We start from the raw sequence: 24,303 nt of genomic DNA, 5'->3' as shown, positions 1-24,303 counted from the left end.
TGGTCATTGCGTGACTGTGTGTCCAGGTTACAAAAAGTGGGCAGAGCCAAAAACAAATTTCACTGGGAAAATGTAAACTGCAGGCCTTCTTCACTGTTAATGGCAGGGATCTCAAACTTTGCCAAGATGGTCACTGGGTGACTGAGATTAATATTCAGGGAAGTGGGTGGAGCCTATAATAGCCAATCAAAATTCACCTGTTGATTTTCAAAGGGAATATTTAAATTGCTGCCATTTTTACACTGGTAATAGCAGATCAGAGCAGGTTCTAGGCTAAATTTCACCCAGGGTGAGGGTGTAAAAATCCCCCCCCTCCCCCCCCATGGAGCCCGGCATAGGTGCCCGCAGTACAGGTTGTACAGGTTAGCTACGTAGGTGCCTCCAGTATTGGGTAGCCTATATAGTTGCCCCCAGTGTAGGTTAGATAGGTAGGTGCCTGCTTTATAGGTTATCTACGTTGGTGTCTCCAGTATAGGGTAGCCCGTATAGTTGCCACCAGTGTGGGTTAGATAGGTAGGTACCCCCAGTATAGTTTAGATAGGTAGGTGCCCGCAGTATAAGTTAGATAGGTAGGTTCCCCCAGTATGGGTTAGATAGGTAGGTTCCCCCAGTATGGGTTCGATAGGTAGGTTCCCCCAGTATAGGTTAGATAGGTAGGTTCCCCCAGTATAGGTTAGATAGGTAGGTTCCCCCAGTATAGGTTATAGAGGTAGGTTCCGGCAGTATAGGATAGTTAGGTAGGTTCCCGCAGTATAGCTTGGCTAGGTAGGTTCTCGCAGTATAGGTTAATTAGGTAGGTTCCTGCAGTATAGGTTAGTTAGGTAGGTTCCCGCAGTATAGGTTAGTTAGTTAAGTTCCCGCAGTATAGGATAGTTAGGTAGGTTCCCACAGTATAGCTTGGCTAGGTAGGTTCCCGCAGTATAGGTTAGTTAGGTAGGTTCCCGCAGTATAGGTTAGTTAGGTAGGTTCCCGTAGTATTGGATAGTTAGGTAGGTTCCCACAGTATAGCTTGGCTAGGTAGGTTCCCGCAGTATAGCTTGGCTAGGTAGGTTCCCGCAGTATAGGTTAGTTAGGTTAGTTCCCGCAGTATAGGTTAGTTAGGTAGGTTCCCGCATTATAGGTTAGTTAGGTAGGTTCCCGCAGTATAGGTTAGGTAGGTAGGTTCACGCAGTATAGGTTAGGTAGGTAGGTTCCCGCAGTATAGGTTAGTTAGGTAGGTTACCGCAGTTTAGGTTAAATAGGTAGGTGCCCCGCAACATAGGTGTTAGGTAGGTTCCCGCAGGTATGGGCGGCATGAGTTGGGCGCAGGAGCGGGGGGAGCGGACATAATAGTAATAACTCACCTGCTTCCGCCGAACCCGCGCTGCTTCAATGTCCTTCCTTTCCCGGCATCTATCTCATTAGTAACAGCGCTTCCTGTGATGACATGCGGTATGTCATCACAGGGGGCGCTGTTACCAGGCGACGGACGCCGGGAGAGGAAAGATATTGAAACTGCAGGGGAACGGATGAAGAAGGTGAGTTATAACTATTATATCCGTTCCCCCGCTCTGGCGCCCCCCCCCCCTCCTGCCGCACAATAAAGCGCCCCGGCCGATTGCACGTATCACACGCCCATAGAAACGGGGCTGTAGCAGATGCCTCAAACCTGCTATAGTTGGTCATTGGGTGACTGGGGTTCAAATGTTGGAGAGGGGCGCAGCCACAAACAGCCAATCTGATTTGTTTAATTTCTATGGGAATATACAAATTATTGATGCCAAAGACCCCAAAGCTCACAAACTTGGTCATTGAGTGTTCGTGCATTAGGGTTAGAAAAAGTGGGCGGTCAAATACATACACGGGCGGGCAGTTCCAGGTCATTAGTGGGTGGAGACAAATACAAATTTCACTGGGAAAATGTATACTGCAGCCATTCTTACACTGTTAATGGCAGGGATCTCAAACTTTGCACAGTTGGTCACTGGGTGACTGGGATTAATATTCAGAAAAGTGGGTGGAGCCTACAAAAGTGAATCAAACTTCACCTATTGCTTCTCAAGGGGAATATTTAATTGCTGCCATTCTTGCACTGTTAATGGCACAGGCCTCAAACCTGCTACAGTTGTGTCATTGGGTGACTGGGGTTCAAATTCAAAAAAGGGGGTGGAGCCACAAACAGCCAATCAGATTTTTTTCATTTCAATGCAAATTATTGATTCCAAAGACCGCAAAGCTCACAAACTTGGTCATTGAGTGTTTGTGTGTTAGGGTTAGGAAAAGTGGGCGGAGCCAACAGTAGCCAAATACATACCCGGGCAACGCCGGTCAATCAGCTAGTTTCCAAATAAAATATTGTCGCCATACATTGTGATAGGGATATAATTTAAACGGTGTAATACCCGGGACTATTAGGAAAATACAATACGTGGGTTTTAATTATGGAGGCATGTATTATTTTAAAACTATAATGGCCAAAAAAACTGAGAAATAATGAATTTTTTCCTTTTTTTCTTATTCTACCTGTTAAAATACATTTACAGTAAAGTAGCTCTTAGCAAAATGTACCCCCCAAAGAAAGCCTAATTGGTGGCGGAAAAATCAAGACATAGATCAGTTCATTGTGGTAAGTAGTGATAAAGTTATAGGCTAATGAATGAGAGGTGAAAATTGCTCGTATGCATAAAGTGAAACACGACTGAGGGCTGAAGTGGTTAAAGCAGATCTGTAACCCTTTATATACAGATGTATAAACATATGTACGTCTGCAGTGGGACTCCCTAATATTATTGGTGTCAGTTTCACCGCTCCCCGCTGCTGTTTTCATGTTTTTATTTTCATTAATAAATTGGCTTTTTTTCCAGCATGGCCGCGACCCCCAGAACTACTTCCAAGCATCGCGGCCATATTGACAAAAAAGAGCAGATTTATAAATGATAAAAAAATGAAATTTGTGGTGGGGATTGGCGAAACCAGCACCAATAACATTAGGGGCCCCATTGCAGACATCCATATGTATTTTATTTATTATTTATTTATTGTATTTATAAAGCGCCAACATATTACGCAGCGCTGAACATTAATTTAGGTTGCAGACAATATTTAGGGGTGACATGCAGCAAAATGACAATACAGGAATACAAGAAAACCAGATCACACAGCACAGTATGAGTACCAGGCAATGCTTAGTCACTGGATGGAGCATGGAGATCACACAGCACAGTATGAGTACAAGGTAATGCTTAGTCACTGGATGGAGCATGGAGATCACACAGCACAGTATGAGTACAAGGTAATGCTTAGTCACTGGTGGGAAGCATGGAGATCACACAGCACAGTATGAGTACAAGGTAATGCTTAGTCACTTGAGGGGAGCATGGAGATCACACAGCACAGTATGAGTACAAGGTAATGCTTAGTCACTAGATGGAGCATGGAAATCACACAGCACAGTATGAGTACAAGGTAATGCTTAGTCACTGGATGGAGCATGGAGATCACACAGCATAGTATGAGTGCCAGGTAATGCTTAGTCACTGGATGGGAGCATGGAGATCACACAGCACAGTATGAGTACAAGGTAATGCTTAGTCACTGGATGGAGCATGGAGATCACACAGCATAGTATGAGTACAAGGTAATGCTTAGTCACTGGATGGAGCATGGAGATCACACAGCACAGTATGAGTACCAGGTAATGCTTAGTCACTGGATGGAGCATGGAGATCACACAGCACAGTATGAGTACCAGGTAATGCTTAGTCACTGGATGGGAGCATGGAGATCACACAGCACAGTATGAGTACAAGGTAATGCTTAGTCACTGGATGGAGCATAGAGATCACACAGCACAGTATGAGTACAAGGTAATGCTTAGTCACTGGATGGAGCATGGAGATCACACAGCACAGTATGAGTACAAGGTAATGCTTAGTCACTGGATGGAGCATGGAGATCACACAGCACAGTATGAGTACCAGGTAATGCTTAGTCACTGGATGGGAGCATGGAGATCACACAGCACAGTATGAGTACAAGGTAATGCTTAGTCACTGGATGGAGCATGGAGATCACACAGCATAGTATGAGTGCCAGGTAATGCTTAGTCACTGGATGGGAGCATGGAGATCACACAGCACAGTATGAGTACAAGGTAATGCTTAGTCACTGGAGGGGAGCATGGAGATCACACAGCACAGTATGAGTACAAGGTAATGCTTAGTCACTGGAGGGGAGCATGGAGATCACACAGCACAGTATGAGTACAAGGTAATGCTTAGTCACTGGAGGGGAGCATGGAGATCACACAGCACAGTATGAGTACAAGGTAATGCTTAGTCACTGGAGGGGAGCATGGAGATCACACAGCACAGTATGAGTACAGGGTAATGCTTAGTCACTGGAGGGGAGCATGGAGATCACACAGCACAGTATGAGTACAAGGTAATGCTTAGTCACTGGAGGGGAGCATGGAGATCACACAGCACAGTATGAGTACAGGGTAATGCTTAGTCACTGGAGGGGAGCATGGAGATCACACAGCACAGTATGAGTACAGGGTAATGCTTAGTCACTGGAGGGGAGCATGGAGATCACACAGCACAGTATGAGTACAGGGTAATGCTTAGTCACTGGAGGGGAGCATGGAGATCACACAGCACAGTATGAGTACAAGGTAATGCTTAGTCACTGGAGGGGAGCATGGAGATCACACAGCACAGTATGAGTACAGGGTAATGCTTAGTCACTGGAGGGGAGCATGGAGATCACACAGCACAGTATGAGTACAAGGTAATGCTTAGTCACTGGATGGAGCATGGAGATCACACCGCACAGTATGAGTACAAGGTAATGCTTAGTCACTGGATAGAGCATGGAGATCACACAGCACAGTATGAGTACAAGGTAATGCTTAGTCACTGGAGGGGAGCATGGAGATCACACAGCACAGTATGAGTACAAGGTAATGCTTAGTCACTGGAGGGGAGCATGGAGATCACACAGCACAGTATGAGTACAGGGTAATGCTTAGTCACTGGAGGGGAGCATGGAGATCACACAGCACAGTATTAGTACAAGGTAATGCTTAGTCAGTCACTGGATGGAGCATGGAGATTAGGCAAGTTAGGTTCACTCAGATGCATAGCATGGGTGCACAGTAATGGAGGTGCATGATCAGGTAGGACACAAAAGGAGGAGGACCCTGCCCAAAGGCTTACAATCTAGAGGGAGAGGTAAGGACACGAACGGTAGGGGACCAGAGTTCAGCTGTAGGTTTAGAGCACTTGTGAGGGGTAGTAGGCCAGAGTGAAAAGGTGAGTTTTGAGGGCTTTCTTGAAGATGTTGAAGGAGGGGGCTGCCCTAATGGGTAGAGGTAGGGAGTTCCATAGTGTTGGAGCAGCTCTTGAGAAGTCCTGGAGGCATGCATGGGACTGGGTGATGCGGGGGGCGGTTAGGCGAAGTTCATTGGAGGAGCGGAGTGAGCGGCTTGGTGTGTATCTCTGAGTAAGATCAGAAATGTAGGTTGGACAGGTTTTGTGGACAGATTTGTAGGTCAGACACAGTATCTTGAATCTGATTCTGGACTGGATAGGAAGCCAGTGGAGGGATTCTAGGAGGGGATCTGCCGTGGTGGAGCGATGGGAGCAGTGGATAATTCTGGCTGCCGCATTCATGATGGACTGCAGTGGGGCTGTTCGGGTCATAGGGAGACCAGACAGCAGGGCATTGCAGTAGTCAAGGCGGGAAATTATGAGGGCATGGATGAGGAGTTTGGTGGTGGCAGAGGTCAGGAAAGGGCGAATCTTACAGATGTTACGAAGGTGGAAGTTGCAGGACTTTGTGAGGTTTTGGATGTGGGAAGTAAAGGAGAGTGCGGAGTCCAGGGTGACACCCAGACAGCGGGCTTGAGAGGTAGGGCGAATGGTAGTGTGGTTAACAGTGACATGCACATCAGGGAGGTTCGTGGATGGCCGGGGTGGGAAGATCATAAATTCCGTTTTGTCTAGATTTAGTTTCAGGAACCTAGCGGACATCCAGGAGGAGATGGCTGATAGGCAAGAGGAGACCTTGTCCATGGTCGTGGTGGACAGGTCAGGGGGTGTGGAGGTAGATCTGGGTGTCATCTGCATACAGATGATAGTTAAAACCCATGGAGGAGATAACCTTGCCAATGGAGGATGTGTATAGGGTGAACAGTAGGGGGCCAAGGACCGAACCTTGGGGGACTCCCACCGAGAGGTGGTTGGGGGTGGACAAGGACTCATTGAAGGCGGAAGTAGTGGTATGGGAAGTCTGCAGTAGGTGGTTGACTTCCTCGGTGGTAGTAGTAGGAGTGAAGGATGTGAGGGGAGGATAGGGTGGAGGAGGAGCTGGTTGGGAGGGGGTGGGAGGTGAAGATTGGAGATTGGATATTTCCTGGCGGATGGAGACAATTTTGTTGGTGAAGTGGGTGGCTAAATCTGTGGCAGAGAGGGAGGAAACGGAGGGTGGGGGGGTGGGCTTAAGCAGGGAGTTGAAGGTGGCAAAAAGACGCCGGGAGTTGGAAGCTTGTGCTCCGATGAGCTTGGTAAAGTATTCTTGCTTCGCATGAGCAAGGGCAGTGTGGAACTGCAGCAGGTTGGTCTTGTACTGTAGGAAATCCTGGTTATGTCTAGTTTTTCTCCATTTCCGATTCAGTGGTGCGTGTTTTCCTCTGGAGGATGCGAGTATGGGTAGTGCGCCAGGGCTGGGGGTTAGGGGGTCGGTTGCAGTGAAATATTGGTGGAGCAGCTTTGTCTAGGGCTGATGAGAGAGTTTGGTGATACTGAGCTGCAGCAAGATTTGGACAGGTTAGGGTGGGGAGAGTGGAGGAGAGGGCATGGAGGGGGTCAGCAAGGACGCTAGGGTTGAGCTTGCGTAGGTCTCGCTGCCATCGACCAGGTGGGTGGGTGGCTAATTTGGAGGTGCCTTCCGTGAGGAGGTTGAAGGTGAGAAGGTGATGGTCTGAGGGTGGAAAAGGTGCGATGTCAAGGTCTGCAATGGTGGTGGATTTAGTGAATATAAGGTCGAGAGTGTGACCTGCAGTGTGAGTGGGGGTGTTGGCGTGTTGTACTAGTCCAAGTGAGTTGGCAATGGTGAGTAGCCGGGTCACAGCGGAGCTCTGGGCTTCATCGATGGGAATATTGAAATCCCCAAGGATGATGGTGGGGAGGTCAGAGGAGAGGATGTGAGGGAGCCAGGAGGCAAGGTCATCGAGAAATTGGGGGCTGGAGCCCGGAGGGCGGTATAAGACTGCAACAATGGCAGGGAGGGGGTGGTAGAGGCGGATGGTGTGGGCCTCGAATGATGTGAATTGTAGGGAGGTAGGTGGGGTGAGGACACGGAAGGTGCAGGATGGGGAGAGGAGCAGACCCACCCCTCCCCCAGTCCTGTTGTCTGGTCTGGGGGTGTGACTGAGGTGAAGCCCCCCGTAGGAGAGGGCAGCCTCTGCGGCAGAGTCAGAGGGGGTGAGCCATGTCTCAGTGAGTGCGAGGATGGTGAGGGATTTGGAGAGGAAGAGGTTGTGGACCTCTGTAAGTTTGTTGCGGACGGATCTGGCATTCCAGAGACCGCAGGGTAGGGGGAGCATGTGTTTGTGGGTGGGATGGATGGAAATAAGGTTGGAGCGAGGATGGGTGTTTAAGTTATTTGTGGACAGAGCGCTGTGAAGTGTATGAAGCAGGTCAGCAGGGGATGCTTGTCTGGCAGCAAGCTGTGGCCCAGGATTGGGTGATATATCACCAGCTGCAAGTAAGAGTAGGAGGGAGAGAGTAAGCAAATGTGAATGGGATTTAAATGTTTGTGAGGTTTTTGAGCTGCTGGAGGGAGAGAGAGATTTCAGGAGAGCTAACAGTTCATGAGAAGCTGAGTAAGGTGAGGAAAGCAGAGCAGGTGAAATGAATATGGAGTGTGGTACACTGGGAGGATGCATATTGCAATGCAACTTGTAGATGTTTGCAGACAGGCAGAACATAAGAAAAAGTGCAGTAAACATGGTAATGGTCTCTGATTATTACCAGGAAATTTCCAACCACTAAACAGTTTATATGAGTATGCAGTTAGTGCAAGCAAACCTGTGTAAATAAAGAAGCAGAGAGTCTACTTGGCTGTGCAGCATATGTCCAGCAGTGGCATTTTTAGCAATAGCATTGGAGGCTGTTGTGGATGCAGAGTAGTTGTTTCCAGCAGAGTCCTGTGGCTGTTGAATCCTGTTTGAATTCCTGGGTGAATTCTTGGTAAATTCTTGGTAAGTTGTAAAGCACTTTGTAATAAATGGCACTTCGGAATTAAATGGCACAAGTGACCTAGGCCACGAGTGACCAAGCTCCAGCGCTTAAATAGGTATGGTAGCTGCCATGGCTGAATTGGAAGACTGACTGTATTGCGGCACACATCTCGCCTCGCTCTCTCCACATTGAGCCGGGAGAGCCACACAGGCGAGGCCACAGAGGGGTGGGGTTATGTGAAAGAGGGCGGGGATGGGCGGTAATAGAGTAGAGAAGGGCGGCAACAGGTCAGTCAAGGAGGGAAGAGTTTTACCTCTGCCTGAATTAATTTCTCCGACTTTAAAGTCAAAGTTATTACAGGCGGCATACGGGGACCGGTGGTGACTGCAGGAGGACACTAACCCAGGTCCCAGCATACAGGTATGGTGGCCTTCAAGGTACATACTGCTGCAGTCAGTGCAGATGGCACATTTTGGGATAAAGATCTACATTAAACTCTGTCCCAACAAAGGATTAAGTATTGGGGCAGCAGCTTGATTCGGAAAAGTTATATGAGCCCCCCCCCCCCCCCACACACACACACACACACACACTTTGCGGCGCCCTCACTCACCAGGGAGTAATAGCAGCAGGATCGGTTCACGTACAGATGGCACAGAAGTTCTTCGCAAAGCACAAGTCCTTCACATGACGCATAATCAGATACATTCAAGGCTTCCATATACTGTCCCAGTGCCAGCTTTGCTTTCTTTTCCCGGTAGAGGTCATTTCCTTCCTTATATAAATTCTCCACCAACTCTTGAAGGAAATGCTGTTTGGAGAAACGAAAGGTTTTAAGTCAGAAAACGCAGCAGATTTACCATTTTTCAGATGGTTTCCTAGAGGAAAATGTCCCATAGACTCGCTAAAAATCAACTTTTTTCAATAGCACGCCTTTTGACCTCAGTCAGCAGAAGTCGTTGTACTGTATATTCTTGGAATGCTTTGATCTCTCTCTACTAGCAGAAAATATAGAAACTGAAAGCAGAAGTCCTCGGACATTGTCTCACACTGCCCCCTAGTGACCACCCCCCAAAAACACGTATATCCACAACACAACATGTTTCACCCAAGAAGGGCTTTGTCAGGAGTAGACATATACAGGGAGTAAAAAAAACATAACCCCAACAAACAAAAAAAATGTCAGCAAATCAATATCAATAGTCAGAGCAGATGTGCCATTTCAGCACACCTCAAATTCTCTAAAATAGGCACATTGGATCATCTCAGAAGGAATTGTCAGAGTGTCTCTCATTGAGTGGTACAACGCTCATGTCTGTGTTCGCATTCGGAACATGGTTCCGAATTCACCTGAAAAACAAACACTTCAGCACTGAACAACAAGGGTCGAGGGCAGCTCACCTACTTGCACTGCCTGACGTGTTTTACGTGACTCAGATGCATTCTCCTTCCAAAGCTGAAAGAAGGAAATATCATTGACACGAAACACGCTGTGAAGCGCAAGTAAGTGAACTGACCCCTGACCCCATCTGCTGGTTCAGTGCTGAAGTGTTGGTGTTTAGTTGTATTCGGAACGACGTATTGAATTCTGACACCAATACTATACAATGCAGTGTTCTCCCCAGGCTCTCTTAGCTGGGTGCTCCACCCGGCCAATTTTGGTGGCCACCCGGCTGTCATCAGCTCACCTCCTCATCTGCTGTACACAGAACTGCATTCTCCTGCTGTGCCCCACCCAGCTACTTTTTCATGCCACCCAGCTGGAGAAAATTCTGGGGCAGAACACTGCAATGCTAAGTATCTCCACCCCCAAGCTCTACACTACAAAGGGGGGAAACAGGAAGTGGAAGGAAGGAGAGGACTGGCTCGTTGCTAGTGGGCAGTTAGTGAGAACTATGGATCACCCCTCAAAAACACCCATATACACAACCCAACATGTTTCACCTGAGAAGGGCTTCGTCAGTGGAAAACCTAATATGTACAGTGCAGGGTGTACATACAAAAATCCTAACCCCCCACCAAACAAATGATGGGTCCTGGCTAGCAACAGATATTCTGATCTTCCTTATGGTGCCCATTAACGATACAATCTCACAGACGATCAATCGTCCAATTCAATGGTTACGGACAATTGGAAACGATGGGTTAACGGGCAAAAAAAATGCTAACCAATTTGACTAGATTGAACCCCCCCCCCCCCTCCCCCCCCCCAAAAAAAACATAAATCCCATCAGTCACTGAGATCATGCAAATTTTGAACTGAGCTAGCCAAAATCATTAGGGAGAACATCTGATTGGCCCAATTCCAATCTACATTCATTTGAATGCAAGCTGTAAAAAAATCCTATCCTATAAATAACCATCTTTGATCCCAAATATAGTGCGCTGAATTGTTAGCAATTTTTTTAAATGGTTCCTTTTACCTTGTAGGCATCCTGACCCCCATTGAAAGGTATCGTGGACCTGTTAAAAAAGGGGGGAAAAAACACAATTGTAAACCAAGAGAGAGACAGAAACCCGTACGACACACATGCTGAAATTCCAAGAAGGACTCACTGAATGAACTGCAAGCCCTTTTCGATATCTTCTTTGCGTTTTCGTCTCTCCATAGAGGCACCTGGAAAGCAAGCCAACGAGAAGAGTCACTAAACCGACACCCGGAGGACAACAACTTATCTGCTCATAGCTGGCGCATACTTCAGTGTCATTCTTTAAAGAGAAACGCCAAGAATTGAACTATATCCCAATCAGTAGCTGATGCCCTTTTTCACATGAGAAATCTATTCCTTTTCACAGACAGACCATCAGGGGGCGCTGTATGACTGATATTGTGGTGAAACCCCTCCCATAAGAAACTTGAGTACGTACTCCTGGCAGTTTCCTGTCTCTGAACATTGCTGCATTGTGGGAAATAGCCAAAAAAGCATGCAGCAGCTACATCACCTGCCAGCAGTAAAAATGTCACCATGTGATAAATGTCAGAATGTAAATCAGGGATTTAAAATATTTTACAATGGGCAAACACTGACTAAATCATTTATACATAATTATTGTAAAAATGAAGCACTACATTATTTTTACTGGAGTTCCTCTTTAACCACTTTACCCCCGCCCGTACGTATTTCTCCGTCCCTTTTTCCATCCTTTAACCCCCAGGGACGGAGAAATCTGTACTTTCCGCGTTCCCGACGCTGTCCGCGCTCCCGCTCGTAAACACGCCGCCCTCCGCTAGTAAACACGCCGCCGCCCGCTCGCCCGGAGATCAATGAACGGGAAAATCCATTCCCGTTCGTTGATCTAAGCCCAGCAATGATCCGCTGCTCTCCGATGGGCAGCGCGATCATTGTGAAAAATAACAAACACTCACAGCCTCCTTATACTTCCTGCAAGCGTCCGGAAGGTCTCAATACACAAAAAGTTACTGTTGCCATCTTGTGGCCAAATAGTAAAACTACACCCTAAGCATTTTTCACATAGAAATAAATGAGGGTTACACAAAAAATTAACTCATTACCTCCCACACTTCCCATTTTTTTTTTTTTTTTTTTTTTTGTAATTAAAAAAAAAATTTCAAAAATTTACAATTAAAAAAAAAATACATAAATAGTTACCTTAGGGACTGAACTTTTTAAATATTTATGTCAAGAGGGTATAACACTTACTTTATAAACTATGGGCTTGTAATTAGGGATGGACGCAAAACTGAAAAAAAAAATATGCACATTTCCAAATAAAATATTGGCGGCAAACATTGTGATAGGGACATAATTTAAACGGTTTTATAACCGGGACAAAAGGGCAAATACATTTCATGGGTTTTAATTACAGTAGCATGCATTATTTAAAAACTATAATGGCCGAAAACTGAAAAATATTTTTTTTCCCCACATTTTTCCTATTTTCCCATTAAAACACATTTAGAAAAAAATAATTCTTGGCATAATGTCCCACCTAAAGAAAGCCTAATTGGTGGCGGATAAAACAAGATATAGTTCATTTCATTGCGATAAGTAATGATAAAGTTATAGACGAATGAATGGAAGGAGCGCTGAAAGGTGAAAATTGCTCTGGTGCTCAGGGGGTAAAACCCCTCAGTGGTGAAGTGGTTAAAGTCATTGGGAATCGGGATTAAAAAAAAAAAAAAAAGCCAGAAACTTACTACAGGAGAGGGAGGGGTCTGGGTACTAATAAGCCTTCCCTCCCCTCTCCCGGTGCCCATTCCAGCTCAGGATCTCCCATAGCAACAGTCGACCAATGCAGCCAAATGCTGCTATCTCCGCCGCCGAAGGAAGGCTTCGGGAAGTCTTCGTGAGCCCGAGTCCTCCTGAAGATGGGCCGCTACATGCTGCGCACGAGCGAGTGCCCGTCTTCGGGATGACTCGGCTCCCAAAGACTTCTGAAGTCCCCCGCGGCGGGGGAGTCAAACAGGGGAGCCAGCGAAGGAACGAGAGCACCGGCAGAGGAGAGAGAAGGCTCATTAGGACACATAGCTTTCCCTCTCCTTAGGTAAGCATCTTTTTTTTTTTGTTTCTTTTTAAATATTGAGCCCAATGACTTTTAAGGGAGTTTAAAGTGAATACTTAAAAGTGTATCCGAGATAAACTCATTGCATAAATGTATTCCTTTCATATAGTTTATAGGGCATTCCTCAAGCCAAATACTTTTTTAGTTTTGTTTTAATACTCTAATTCCCTATAAACTAAACAAGCCTTGCCCACAGCTTCAGAGAGCCTTGGCATTTTCAGACTCATGTAGCAAGGGTTTATGGGAGCTCAGTCTGGGCAGGAGGAGATTACTAGCTAGAGATTTCAGAGGCACAGGGGAGGAGGGGAGGCTGAGATGCCATCAGCTTGCCTGTGTGTAATGAGACAAACAGAACATGGCTGCCCTCATTGTATCACAGGAATCAAAAATCATAAACTTTTGAAGCTGTTTGCAGCTAGATTTGCTGTGTAAACTATCTAAACTTTAGATAAGATATCTAGCCCCCTGCAGCTGTCCGGTGCCCTCGCTGTCTCCCTCCGATCCTCCCAGCCCCGCCAGCAGCCACTTCCTGTTTCGGTGACAGGAGCTGACAGGCTGGGGACGCGAGTGATTCTTCGCGTTCCCAGACACATTAGCACCCTCTATGCTGCTATATGGTATATGATATATGCTATAGCAGCATAGATGGCGCTATTGTGGCCAGGAACGCGAAGAATCACTCGCGTCCCCAGCCTGTCAGCGAAACAGGAAGTGGCTGCCGGCGGGGCCAGGAGGATCGGAGGGAGACGGCGAGGGCACCGGACAGCTGCAGCGGACTATTGGAAGCCCCAGGTAAGTAAAACTCATTTTTTTTGTTTGACTTAACCACCCTGGCGTTCTGATTAAATCGCCAGGGTGGCTGCGGGAGGGTTTTTTTTAAATAAAAAAAAAAACTATTTCATGCAGCCAACTGAAAGTTGGCTGCATGAAAGCCCACTAGAGGGCGCTCCGGAGGCGTTCTTCCGATCGCCTCCGGCGGCCAGAAGTAACACGGAAGGCCGCAATAAGCGGCCTTCCGTGTTTCGCTTACCACGTCGCCATGGCGACGAGCGGAGTGACGTCATGGACGTCAGCCGCCTCCGATCCAGCCCTTAGCGCTGGCCGGAACTGTTTGTTCCGGCTACGCTGGGCTCGGGCGGCTGGGGGGACCCTCTTTCGCCGCTGCACGCGGCGGATCGCCGCGCTGCAGCGGCGATCAGGCAGCACACGCGGCTGGCAAAGTGCCGGCTGCGTGTGCTGCTTTTTATTTCATTAAAATCGGCCCAGCAGGGCCTGAGCGGCAGCCTCTGGCGGTAATGGACGAGCTGAGCTCGTCCATACCGCTCAGCAGGTTAAGTTTCTCTTTAAAGTGAACTTGAACTGACAAAAAAAAAAAAAAAGTTTCACTTACCTGGGGCTTCTACCATCCCCCTGCAGCCACCCTGTACTTGCGTTGGCACTAAGTGTTCCTCCAGGCCCCCGAAGCGACCCTTTTCCGGCCAGCCAACTAGCGAGTCGACGGGCCACTGCACATGCGTGGCCTCGATCCCGCTTCCGTTACCTGGAGTGTTCTGCACATGCGCAGTAGAGATTTTTCACACTGTGCATGCGATCAGGAGGAGCGCAAACTGGGGCCGTACATCAAATCCAGACTAGGGAAATGCAGGGGACCTGAGGCTCGTTCAGTGACGGTGCGAGCACAGGGAGGCTGCAGAGGGCTGGTAGAAGCCCCAGGTAAGGGAAACTTTTTTTTTTTTGTGTCAGTTTAGATTCACTTTAAAGAGGAGCTGTCAGCCATATTATCTCAGAAAAAAAAAAACCACATACATAAGTGGATAAATACTAACTCTACATACCGTATGTATTGCACTGTCCACGTTTTGATTTTAGTGATTTTTCTACAGTAAAAAAAAAAGGAAAATCCTTCTTAGCATTTCCCATTTTAAGTGTGGCTATTTTGAAGCCAATCCTGATGTCATTTCCTCCCTTACTCTCCTATGCCTGATTGTGTATGCATTGCCTGCCCTCCACTATAGAAAGTGCAATGTCTCAGCATGAGAAATATTGGCCAATCAGAGAGGAACAGAGGTGTGGGAGGGGAAAACAGGAGGGAAAGAGCCTTCAGCCAATCATGTTGGAATACGCTGGATTTGTTGCGTATTCATCAAAAACGCATATAATGAAGGTCAATGGAAATGCAATGGTATGCATTTTACATGCGTTTGTTGAAAAAAAAAATGTTTTCTGATGCATTTTCGCTTCCTCTTGTCTTCCTAGTGATTTGCATAAAACTCAAAAGAAAAAAACGCATACAAAGATAAGAGATAACACACCGAAAACGCACACAACATAAAAAAAATAAAAAAAAATAAAAAAAAAGGTCGTGACATAAATCGCAGCCTTTTATTTTATGTTATATGTGCACCCAGCCTAAATGATTTTTGTGCCAACCAATACTCCCATTAGTGGCCTATCGCAGAACTTTTCATGGACTGGTCCCGGAACGGGACCTCATTGCATGAGAAACAAAGACTACTATTGCTAGAAAAATAGGACACTTGTAATTTCTCACCTTCCCATGCGTCTTCATATGGTCCCTCAAGGAGCGGCACGGCTGGGGGCTGCACTTCGTTAGGAGACCCATCACTCCCGAGGTAGCTTGACTCAGCAATCCTATCAGAATGTTCATCACTGAGATTAGTTTGGTGGAGTCCTTGTTTCTTAACCGTCAATGGCGGCTGCGCTGCAGACACGGGGACATTTTCCATCGAAAGAAACTCTCTGGTAGGGGTCACAAGCTTCGTACCTGAAGACTGGACCTCTGCTAACTGAAGTGGTTTGACCTGTGAAGATTGTGCCTTTGAAGGTGGAGTTGGCTTATCTGCTGGAAGAGAATCCTTGACAGGTAGTGCAAGCTTGGTCACGGGTGGCTGTTTATCTACTGGCGTATGCGGCTTCACTTTGGTCCGTTTCCCCTTTCCTGGTGGTGGCACCTTTTGTGATGGAGGTGGATCCTTTACAGATGTTGTCCGTATTGTCTCTGGAGGTCGCTGCTCTACTGCCGTTGGTGGCTTCACTTTTGACAAGTTGTTTTTATCAGGTGAAGCAACCTTTTCTGGTGGAGGCAGATTCTTTCCGGGCAGCTCAACACTTGATGCAGGAGGTGGTTTCTCTCCTGGTGTAGGTGGCTTACCTTGTGACAATTTCCCCTTTGCCTTTTCTGGTGGAGGCAGATTCTTTCCGGGCGGCTCAACACTTGATGCAGGAGGTGGTTTCTCTCCTGGTGTAGGTGGCTTACCTTGTGACAATTTCCCCTTTGCCTTTTCTGGTGGAGGCAGGTCCTTTTTAGGCAGCACAACACTTGATGAAGGAGGTGGTTTCTCAACTGGTGTAGGTGGCTTACCTTGTGACAATTCCCCTTTTGCCTTTTCTGGTGGAGGCAGGTTCTTTCGGGGCGGCTCAACACTGGATGAAGGAGGTGGTTTCTCAACTGGTGGATGCAGCTTCCCTTGCGACAATTCCCCTTTTGCCTCTTCTGGTGGATTCAGATTCTTTACAGATGGCATGGACATTTCTTCTGGAGGTTGTTTCTTGCCTGGCTTCACCTGTGTGTGTTTACCCTTTGTGGTTGTAGGCATCCCTTCTGACGGAAGGGAAGCTTCCATAGATATCGTTTGTGTTGATGCAGGTTTCTGCTCTACTGGTGTACGAGGCTTCCCTTGAGACATCTGGCTCTTTGCAGGTTTGGGGCACAAGCAGTGTTTTGATGGGGGCAAATCCTTCACTGGTGGTTCCGGTGCTGTCGCTTGAGGTTGCGGCTCTTCTCTTTTCGGTGGCTTCCGTTGGGATGGCTGGCCATTTGAAGGAGGAGTCTTTGCTTCTGGTTTAATCAGGTACTTCTCAACTTCTTTAATCGGTATCCAACCCTGATGTTTATTCATCAATTTAAAAAACTCTTCCATTGGAAACACCCCCATTTCAAGAGATATAGGCTCCTCCTTCGGAGGTAGCAAACCTGCGTGCTTCTGCAAGGCCTTTCCCTGCGAAGACCCTTTTACAGATGCAGGAACCTCTGTTTGAGGAAAACATATAGCTGGCAAACCATGCCCCCCTGTATACAGCGGGCAACATTCTTCTGGAGAAGAAGCCTCTCCAGCTGACAACTCTTTGGTCCGTTTGGGAAAATCCTTTAATGGCAGAACGGTACCTTCAGGAGGGAGTGCATTAGAACTTTGAAACTGGTTCTTTAAAGCTGGTAACACTATAGCATCTGGAGGAAGGTCATCTAACTCTACAAGAGTCGCCCCATCTGTTAAATCATCTGAAAACAAATTATATTTGTCTTCTTCCGATAAGTTTGTCAGGAGGAAGAACCCGCATGGACAACCAGTAAAAGGAATAGCTTGTGGACCTCCAGTGGTGTCAACTTTCTCGTCAAACTGTACAATCACACAATCACTAGTAACCCCACCAGTGTGCACCTGTCTGTCCAAAACTTCCGGCCTCCCCCGATTTATTGTTTTAGCCACAACTCCGCAGACGACGAAGTCAGGTATGCCTCGAGGCAATAAGGTTAAGAAGACCGTCCTTTCAGGATCTCCACCAACCTCCAAGCACCATCTATAGGCAAAATGTTCAATACCCGTCTCAATCAGATCTCTCACATAGGGAGTAATGTCCTTTTTCACGGGTGGATAATTCACCTTTTGGTCGGAAGCCCTTTTCTTCTTTGCAGCTTTCTTAGTGGACATTTCCGAAGATATATGAAAACTGATCCTTTGGTGTGACGCAGCAGAGTTCTACCCCTCACAGCTTACAATCGCCAAGCTTTTTATGCGTAGGATGAACGCAGGATTTCCGTGTCCTGCAGCGAGAATTGAAAGCCCATTCCAGTCAAGGCACAAATATTTTGCCAGATTTGATCCCAATCTCTGTGGCAGAGTTTGCCATGGCCTGCAAAGAACCTTCCTTGATCAGCTGATCTTATATCAAAAATTGCACACACTTAAGGCCCACCCAAACCCCAGAATTGAACAAGGCAAGAAATCCTAGCGAATAGGCTGAGGACAGGTGTTGGAAGCATGTAGTAACAAGAGAACAGGTTTTATAGCCAAGGGGCATGAAAGGCCGTTCAAACGTTTTCGTTTCTCTCCTCTCTGAATTTAATATATGTTGTTAGAAGATCAGGCACTGGACACTTGCTGTGCCCCAGACTGTCATTGCCACAGGCTCAAATCCATCCCAGAAAACGTGGTCTTTCTCCTTTCCTGCGCCACACAGAGGATCGCCACCGTGAACTTCAAATCTACCCCCAAATTCCCTGTGCGTTACATCCTGTACCGGACAACCACTTCCCCAGGTTCCAAACTTCCCAGACAGTCCTGTCCGTGCCCCGCCTCCTTGATGATGTGAACAGCAGGATGATCGAATCCAAGCAGCAGCCGCAACCACACTGCTGACAACGACTTAACAGTCCATTATAAGCTCAAGTTTTCAGGATGGATTTTTAGCTGCAGGAGCCTCCTTTAAGAAAAACAAAAATCTGAGCACTGTGATAACAAAGGTAAAAATTAAATCTCTCCCTGTATGCAAGTCATACAATGTGCTCAGTAGAAATAAAAAAAAATCCTTGATAACAGGCTAGTAATGGTTCCTGAGCAGCATGTGTTTTCAGTATAGATGAAGGCAGCATCGGCTTGGAATTTCAGATCTTCCCGGCAGCCCCGAATCCCATATGCGGGAGACTAAGCAGGATACACACGCGCAGAGCGGAAATTCCACCCCCCTTCACACCAGGAAGCCGCCGCTAGAGAACGAAACTGCTCCCGGTCACGCGCGGCGCTCCGACGCCATTTTGTTGTAGACCAATTCCTCACTGCAGCGCCAGACGCTCCCGGCCACAGAGCAACAGTCCAGCGGACCAATCCGCGCACGCCCCGCGCACCTCCCTTCCCTTAACTCCGCCTACTGACCCCTGAGTCATACTAAATTATAATAAGTATAGTAATAATACAAAAAATAATTATAACAATATATATATATATATATATAAATATATGTATTCAGAAATAAGATTAAAAAAAAATTATATGAAGGTTAAAAATAAAATAAGGAGGGACTGTCCCTCTTTGGGAGCCCTGCCCCTCTGTCCCTCTTTCTTTCTCATTTGTCCCTCTTTCAGGACTTATGTACAGATCTATGTAAACATACCTCCCAACTTTTTGAGATGAGAGAGTGACACTTAAAGAGACACTGAAGCGAGAATAAATCTCGCTTCAGTGCTTATATTCAGCAGGGGCATGTGTGCCCCTGCTAAAACGCCGCTATCCCGCGGCAAAACCAACGACCAACTTGGTCGTAGATTTTGCTGCTCCTGAGGCAGGGCTAATGGCTGCAGCCCTGCCTCTCAGCGCCGTCTATCAGCGGCGCATCGCCGCCTCTCCCCCGCCCCTCTCAGCGAAGGAAGACTGAGAGGGGCGGGGGAGAGGCGGAGATATGCACTGACAGACGCGCGTGAGGCAGGGCTGCGGCGGTTAGCCCTGCCTCTATGCGGAAGAGATCCCCCACTGCACGGAGGGGATTTGTGAGGTAAGGGACCCCCGTTTAGCAGCGCGATAGCGGCGGTTTAGCAGGGGCACGCATGCCCCTGCTATCTATGAGGTCTGAAGCGAGATTCATTCTCGCTTCAGACTCAAGCGAGATTCATTCTCGCTTCAGACTCTCTTTAAGCCACACTCCTGATCCCCTCTCCCCCCCCCCCCCCCCCGGTCACACCCCTAGTCACGCATATCATAAAGACTTCATAAGAAAAATATGGTTAATAATTCAAACCACACTGGTCCTTTCTATCCTGGTTCATTTTCCTTCATATTAACATTTTAAAATTAGTAATATATCAATTTAAAGAATGGGAATAAACTTTAGAGTCAGACACATTTTTTAGTAGAGAAATATATATTTACATAGAAAGAGGGACAAAGTCCTGAAAGAGGGACAAATGAGGAGGAAAGAGGGACAGAGCTCCCAAAGAGGGACTGACCCTCTAAAAGAGGGACAGTTGGGAGCTATGTGTAAATATATGTAATTTTTTTTAAGCACTCTAAACTTTGATCCCATCCTTTAAATGACCCAGAGATGAAGAAAACAAGATTTGATACTTACCCGTGGCTTCCTACAGCCCCCTAAACACGTCTAACAAGTCCCACGCCATCCTCCCGTGGTCTGCTGTTCAGCCATGATCAGCCCCAGTAATTCCTTAGCCGGGTCCAGTCTGGGTCTTCTGCGCATGCACAGACCTCCAGCGCATGCGCAGAAGACCCAGACTGGACGCGTCTGAGCCTATTACCGGGGCTGATCGCAGCTGAACGGCAGACAGCGGGTTTATGAGGCTGGAGGAAGCCCCGGGTAATTAGTATCAAATCCTTTTGTTTTTTGTTTTATCTCTGGGTCACTTTAAATTGAGATATTTCTTACTTACAAATGTTATTACAAAATAAAACTAATGACGATAGAAAATAGAAGTGTGGTTGGAATGTTAAAATGACATCTTTTGCTTAGGAATTCTCCATGATCTGTCTGACTAGGGGTGTGATAAGGCGCAGGTCATAAAGTGTCCCTTTTTTCTAACTCAAAAAGTTATGAAGTATGCATCTATATACCGCCCCAACACATAGCCTTACACATCATCTATACCCTAGGTTCTCAACGTGTGGTACGCGTACCCCAGGGGGTACTTCTGATGGTACCAGGGGGTACTTCTGATGGTACCAGGGGGTACTCGGGCTTGATATACTTAACCAAGAATAACAAATTTTAAATTTTAGAAAATGATAAATCTTATTCAAAAGACCAAATTAGTGTTTTTAGCTCATTAAAAGCAATAGTAAATGCTTGGAAATTGTTTAGAACCAATTATCATGTACTACAACTAAATATATATTTGTCAAGGGGTACTTGTGATAATGTTTACTATGCTAGGGGGTACTTGGTGAGTACAGGGTTTTAAAAGGGGTACATACCAATTAAATGTTGAGAAACACTGATCTATACCACCCGACACATAGCCTTACACGGCATCTATACCACCCGACACATAGCCTTACACGGCATCTATACCGCCCTGACACATAGCCATACACGGCATCTATATCGCCCCAACACACAGCATTACACGGCATCTATACCGCCCCAACACACAGCATTACACGGCATCTATACTGCCCTGACACACAGCATTACACAACATCTATACTGCCCTGACACACAGCATTACACAACATCTATACTGCCCTGACACACAGCATTACACAACATCTATACCGCCCTGACACACAGCATTACACTGCATCTATACCGCCCTGACACACAGCATTACACTGCATCTATACTGCCCTGACACACAGCATTACACTGCATCTATACTGCCCTGACACACAGCATTACACTGCATCTATACTGCCCTGACACACAGCATTACACTGCATCTATACCGCCCTGACACACAGCATTACACTGCATCTATACTGCCCTGACACACAGCATTACACAACATCTATACTGCCCTGACACACAGCATTACACAACATCTATACTGCCCGACACACAGCATTACACAACATCTATACTGCCCTGACACACAGCATTACACAACATCTATACTGCCCCGACACACAGCATTACACTGCATCTATACTGCCCTGACACACAGCATTACACTGCATCTATACTGCCCTGACACACAGCATTACACTGCATCTATACTGCCCTGACACACAGCATTACACTGCATCTATACTGCCCTGACACACAGCATTACACTGCATCTATACTGCCCTGACACATAGCCTTACACTGCATCTATACTGCCCTGACACACAGCATTACACTGCATCTATACTGCCCTGACACATAGCCTTACACTGCATCTATACTGCCCTGACACACAGCATTACACAACATCTATACTGCCCTGACACACAGAATTACACAACATATATACTGCCCTGACACACAGAATTACACAACATCTATACTGCCCTGACACACAGCATTACACTGCATCTATACCGCCCTGACACATAGCATTACACGGCATCTATACTGCCTTGACACATAGCATTACACAGCATCTATACTGCCCTGACACACAGCATTACACAACATCTATACTGCCCTGACACATAGCCTTACACGGCATCTATACCACCCTGACACATAGCATTACACCACATCTATACTGCCCCAACACACAGCATTACACGGCATCTATACCGCCCTGACACATAGCCTTACACCACATCTATACCACCCTGACACACAGCATTACACTGCATCTATACTGCCCTGACACACAGCATTACACTGCATCTATACCGCCCTGACACATAGCCTTATGCCCTGTTCAGTCTATGTGCGTTCCTAGCCGTTTTTACAGAACGCATACGCGAAGATTTTACGCATAGAAACGGCTACTAATGTTTTCTAATGGCCTCGTTCACATGTATGCGTATGAGACGCATACGTTTCTCATCCGCACTGCTGCACGCAGTTCTGTGCACAGAAACGGACGCAATGAAAGTCTATGGACGCATAGCAAAAACGCGTACTATTGCGTTTTAGCGTACGTATCCCTCTGCGGTTCCCATAATTTTTTTTTCTCCCAGGCCATGTGTGTATGCAAAACGCAATAGAAAACGCATTCGAACGCAAGAAAAAGGCATGCGTTTTTCAACTTGTGTTTCTTTGAATTTATATGCGTTCTACAAACGCTGGCAGTCTGAACAGGGCCTTACACAGCATCTATACCGCCCTGACACATAGCCTTGCAGACCATGACAACACACTTTTGAGCATGCCCACCACACTATGCTTATTACAACAGTTACACATTCAATTTTGATTGGGCAATCGAACCAGCAGAGCAGATCCAGGCTTTCATATGGGACTGTACACACCAATATATCCCGACTGTTGCCTCCATGTTTATCCCTGAGATCCCCTTCCCCCCTTTTTTCCGTATTTCTGATTCTGCGTTTTGCGAGTTTTTTTGGAATGCGATTCCTAGGTTTGTTTAATTGCGTTATTAGGTACAATGCATTTTTTTCCAATCTATATCAGTGAAGTTCGTTTACAGGACACGTACGCAATTCGCATTTCTGCAACAGAAAAAAGGCCAGTCAAAAGTCGAACATATTGGGAAAATCGATTCCTGGCAAATTGGATCAGGTTGGAAAAAAAATTGGATGCATGTACTTCACTTAATGCCCTGTGGAAGCATGTCACCCAATATATAATATAAAGAATTTTTTAAAAAAAAGTAACAAATAACAGATACAAAGTTACAAATAGATCATAGTTTGGCAATAACTATGTACACAGTTGTAATAATATGAAATAATAAACAAAGGGCACGAGAGTTCAGTATATGAAGTGTACAGTAAGACAGAGGCCTGAACTCCCCTGAACTGTGACCACACAAGCCCCCCCAGCAGAGGAATCACGTTTCCCCATCCCCCCTCAAGGAAAAAAGGCAGCGCGGTAATTTGGGCGCAGAGACATAATGGCGCGGAGACATAAGGGCGCCTGCCGTCTAGTCTCCCCAGATTCGGGCGCATTGCTGATTATCTCTCATTAGTAATTCCTCCACTTATGTGTCTAATAATACGCAGAGATCGGCAGCCACTCACCGCATCCCCGGCTCTGCCACTACTGGGGGGTGTCTGGCCTTACAGGAAATGTCTATTTTTACTAACTGCCTGCCCTGTGTCTTCACTTTCGTTTCCAGCAGTGCCTCCGCCTCCCTTATTGGCTCCGGTTACATGGCTGGCAGGCAGCGAGCTCTGCTGTGCTAATTCCAATGGCCTTAAAGGGAACTTACACCCTCCTCTTTGTAAAGCTTGTCAGTGCTTCCATTTCAGGTCTGTACAAAGGAATTAAAGGTCAAATGAAGGGAGAGGAAGATGCAGGCTGCCATATTTATCTCCTTTTAAAGGACCACTATCTCGAAAAAAAAGTAGGCAGTTGAAATCTGACAGAACTGTCAGGTTTTGGGCCAGTCCATCTCCTCATGGGGGATTCTCAGGGTTTTCTTTTGTTTTCAACAGCATTTCCTTAACACCAGTTGCAAAGTCTAACTGACAAAATAGTATGCAAGTGAGTAGGGAGGCTGGCTGGTATCTTACTATTTTGGCAGTTAAACTGCTGTTCAGGAAATGCTGTTGAAAACAAAAAACCCTGAGAATCCCCCATAAGGAGATGGACTGGCCCAAAACCTGTCAGATTTTAACTGCCTACTTTTTTGCGATGGTGGTCTTTTAAACAATGTGCTCTATTCATAAAAAAGATGTGGCGAAAAAACTCCTGGAGGTAAAATACCGCAGCGGTATTTTACACTTCTGGGTGGTCATTCAAAAAAATCTTGAAAGCTGCGATGCAAGTGCAGAGATCTCCCGCTGAAGGCTGGCGGTAAGCTGTCGGAAGGCATGCGGAAACACTTCAGCCGGCAGAGTCCCTCCGTGCACTGCTCTCTCTGGGAGGTCTGTCCCATTCATTTGTATGTAATCCGCAAAATCAGAGG

At 46.6% G+C, this 24,303-nt stretch overlaps 1 protein-coding gene across 4 annotated transcripts in view; it reads right to left on the bottom strand.

The window, feature by feature from the left end:
* The window catches only part of ZC3H7B (zinc finger CCCH-type containing 7B), a 123,485-nt gene extending 99,999 nt beyond the window's left edge, over positions 1 to 23,486 (bottom strand). For 2 of the 4 annotated variants that reach the window (XM_068252046.1, XM_068252048.1), the window contains exons 1-4: positions 15,301 to 18,523; positions 10,782 to 10,842; positions 10,649 to 10,688; positions 8,839 to 9,036 (exon numbers count right to left, since the gene is read on the bottom strand). In XM_068252046.1, the coding sequence (XP_068108147.1) occupies positions 8,839 to 9,036; positions 10,649 to 10,688; positions 10,782 to 10,842; positions 15,301 to 17,479 (2,478 nt within the window). In that variant the 5' untranslated portion in view covers positions 17,480 to 18,523. Of the gene's footprint in view, positions 1 to 8,838; positions 9,037 to 10,648; positions 10,689 to 10,781; positions 10,843 to 15,300; positions 18,524 to 23,413 lie in introns of those variants that run through there. The other 2 variants (XM_068252049.1, XM_068252047.1) reach the window with 2 other exon arrangements.
* Positions 23,487 to 24,303: the final 817 nt, after the last annotated feature.

This window comes from Hyperolius riggenbachi, chromosome 9 (assembly GCF_040937935.1).
Source record: "Hyperolius riggenbachi isolate aHypRig1 chromosome 9, aHypRig1.pri, whole genome shotgun sequence".
In the NCBI taxonomy this organism is placed as follows: domain Eukaryota; kingdom Metazoa; phylum Chordata; class Amphibia; order Anura; family Hyperoliidae; genus Hyperolius; species Hyperolius riggenbachi.
This window is presented reverse-complemented; position numbering and strand designations above follow the sequence as displayed.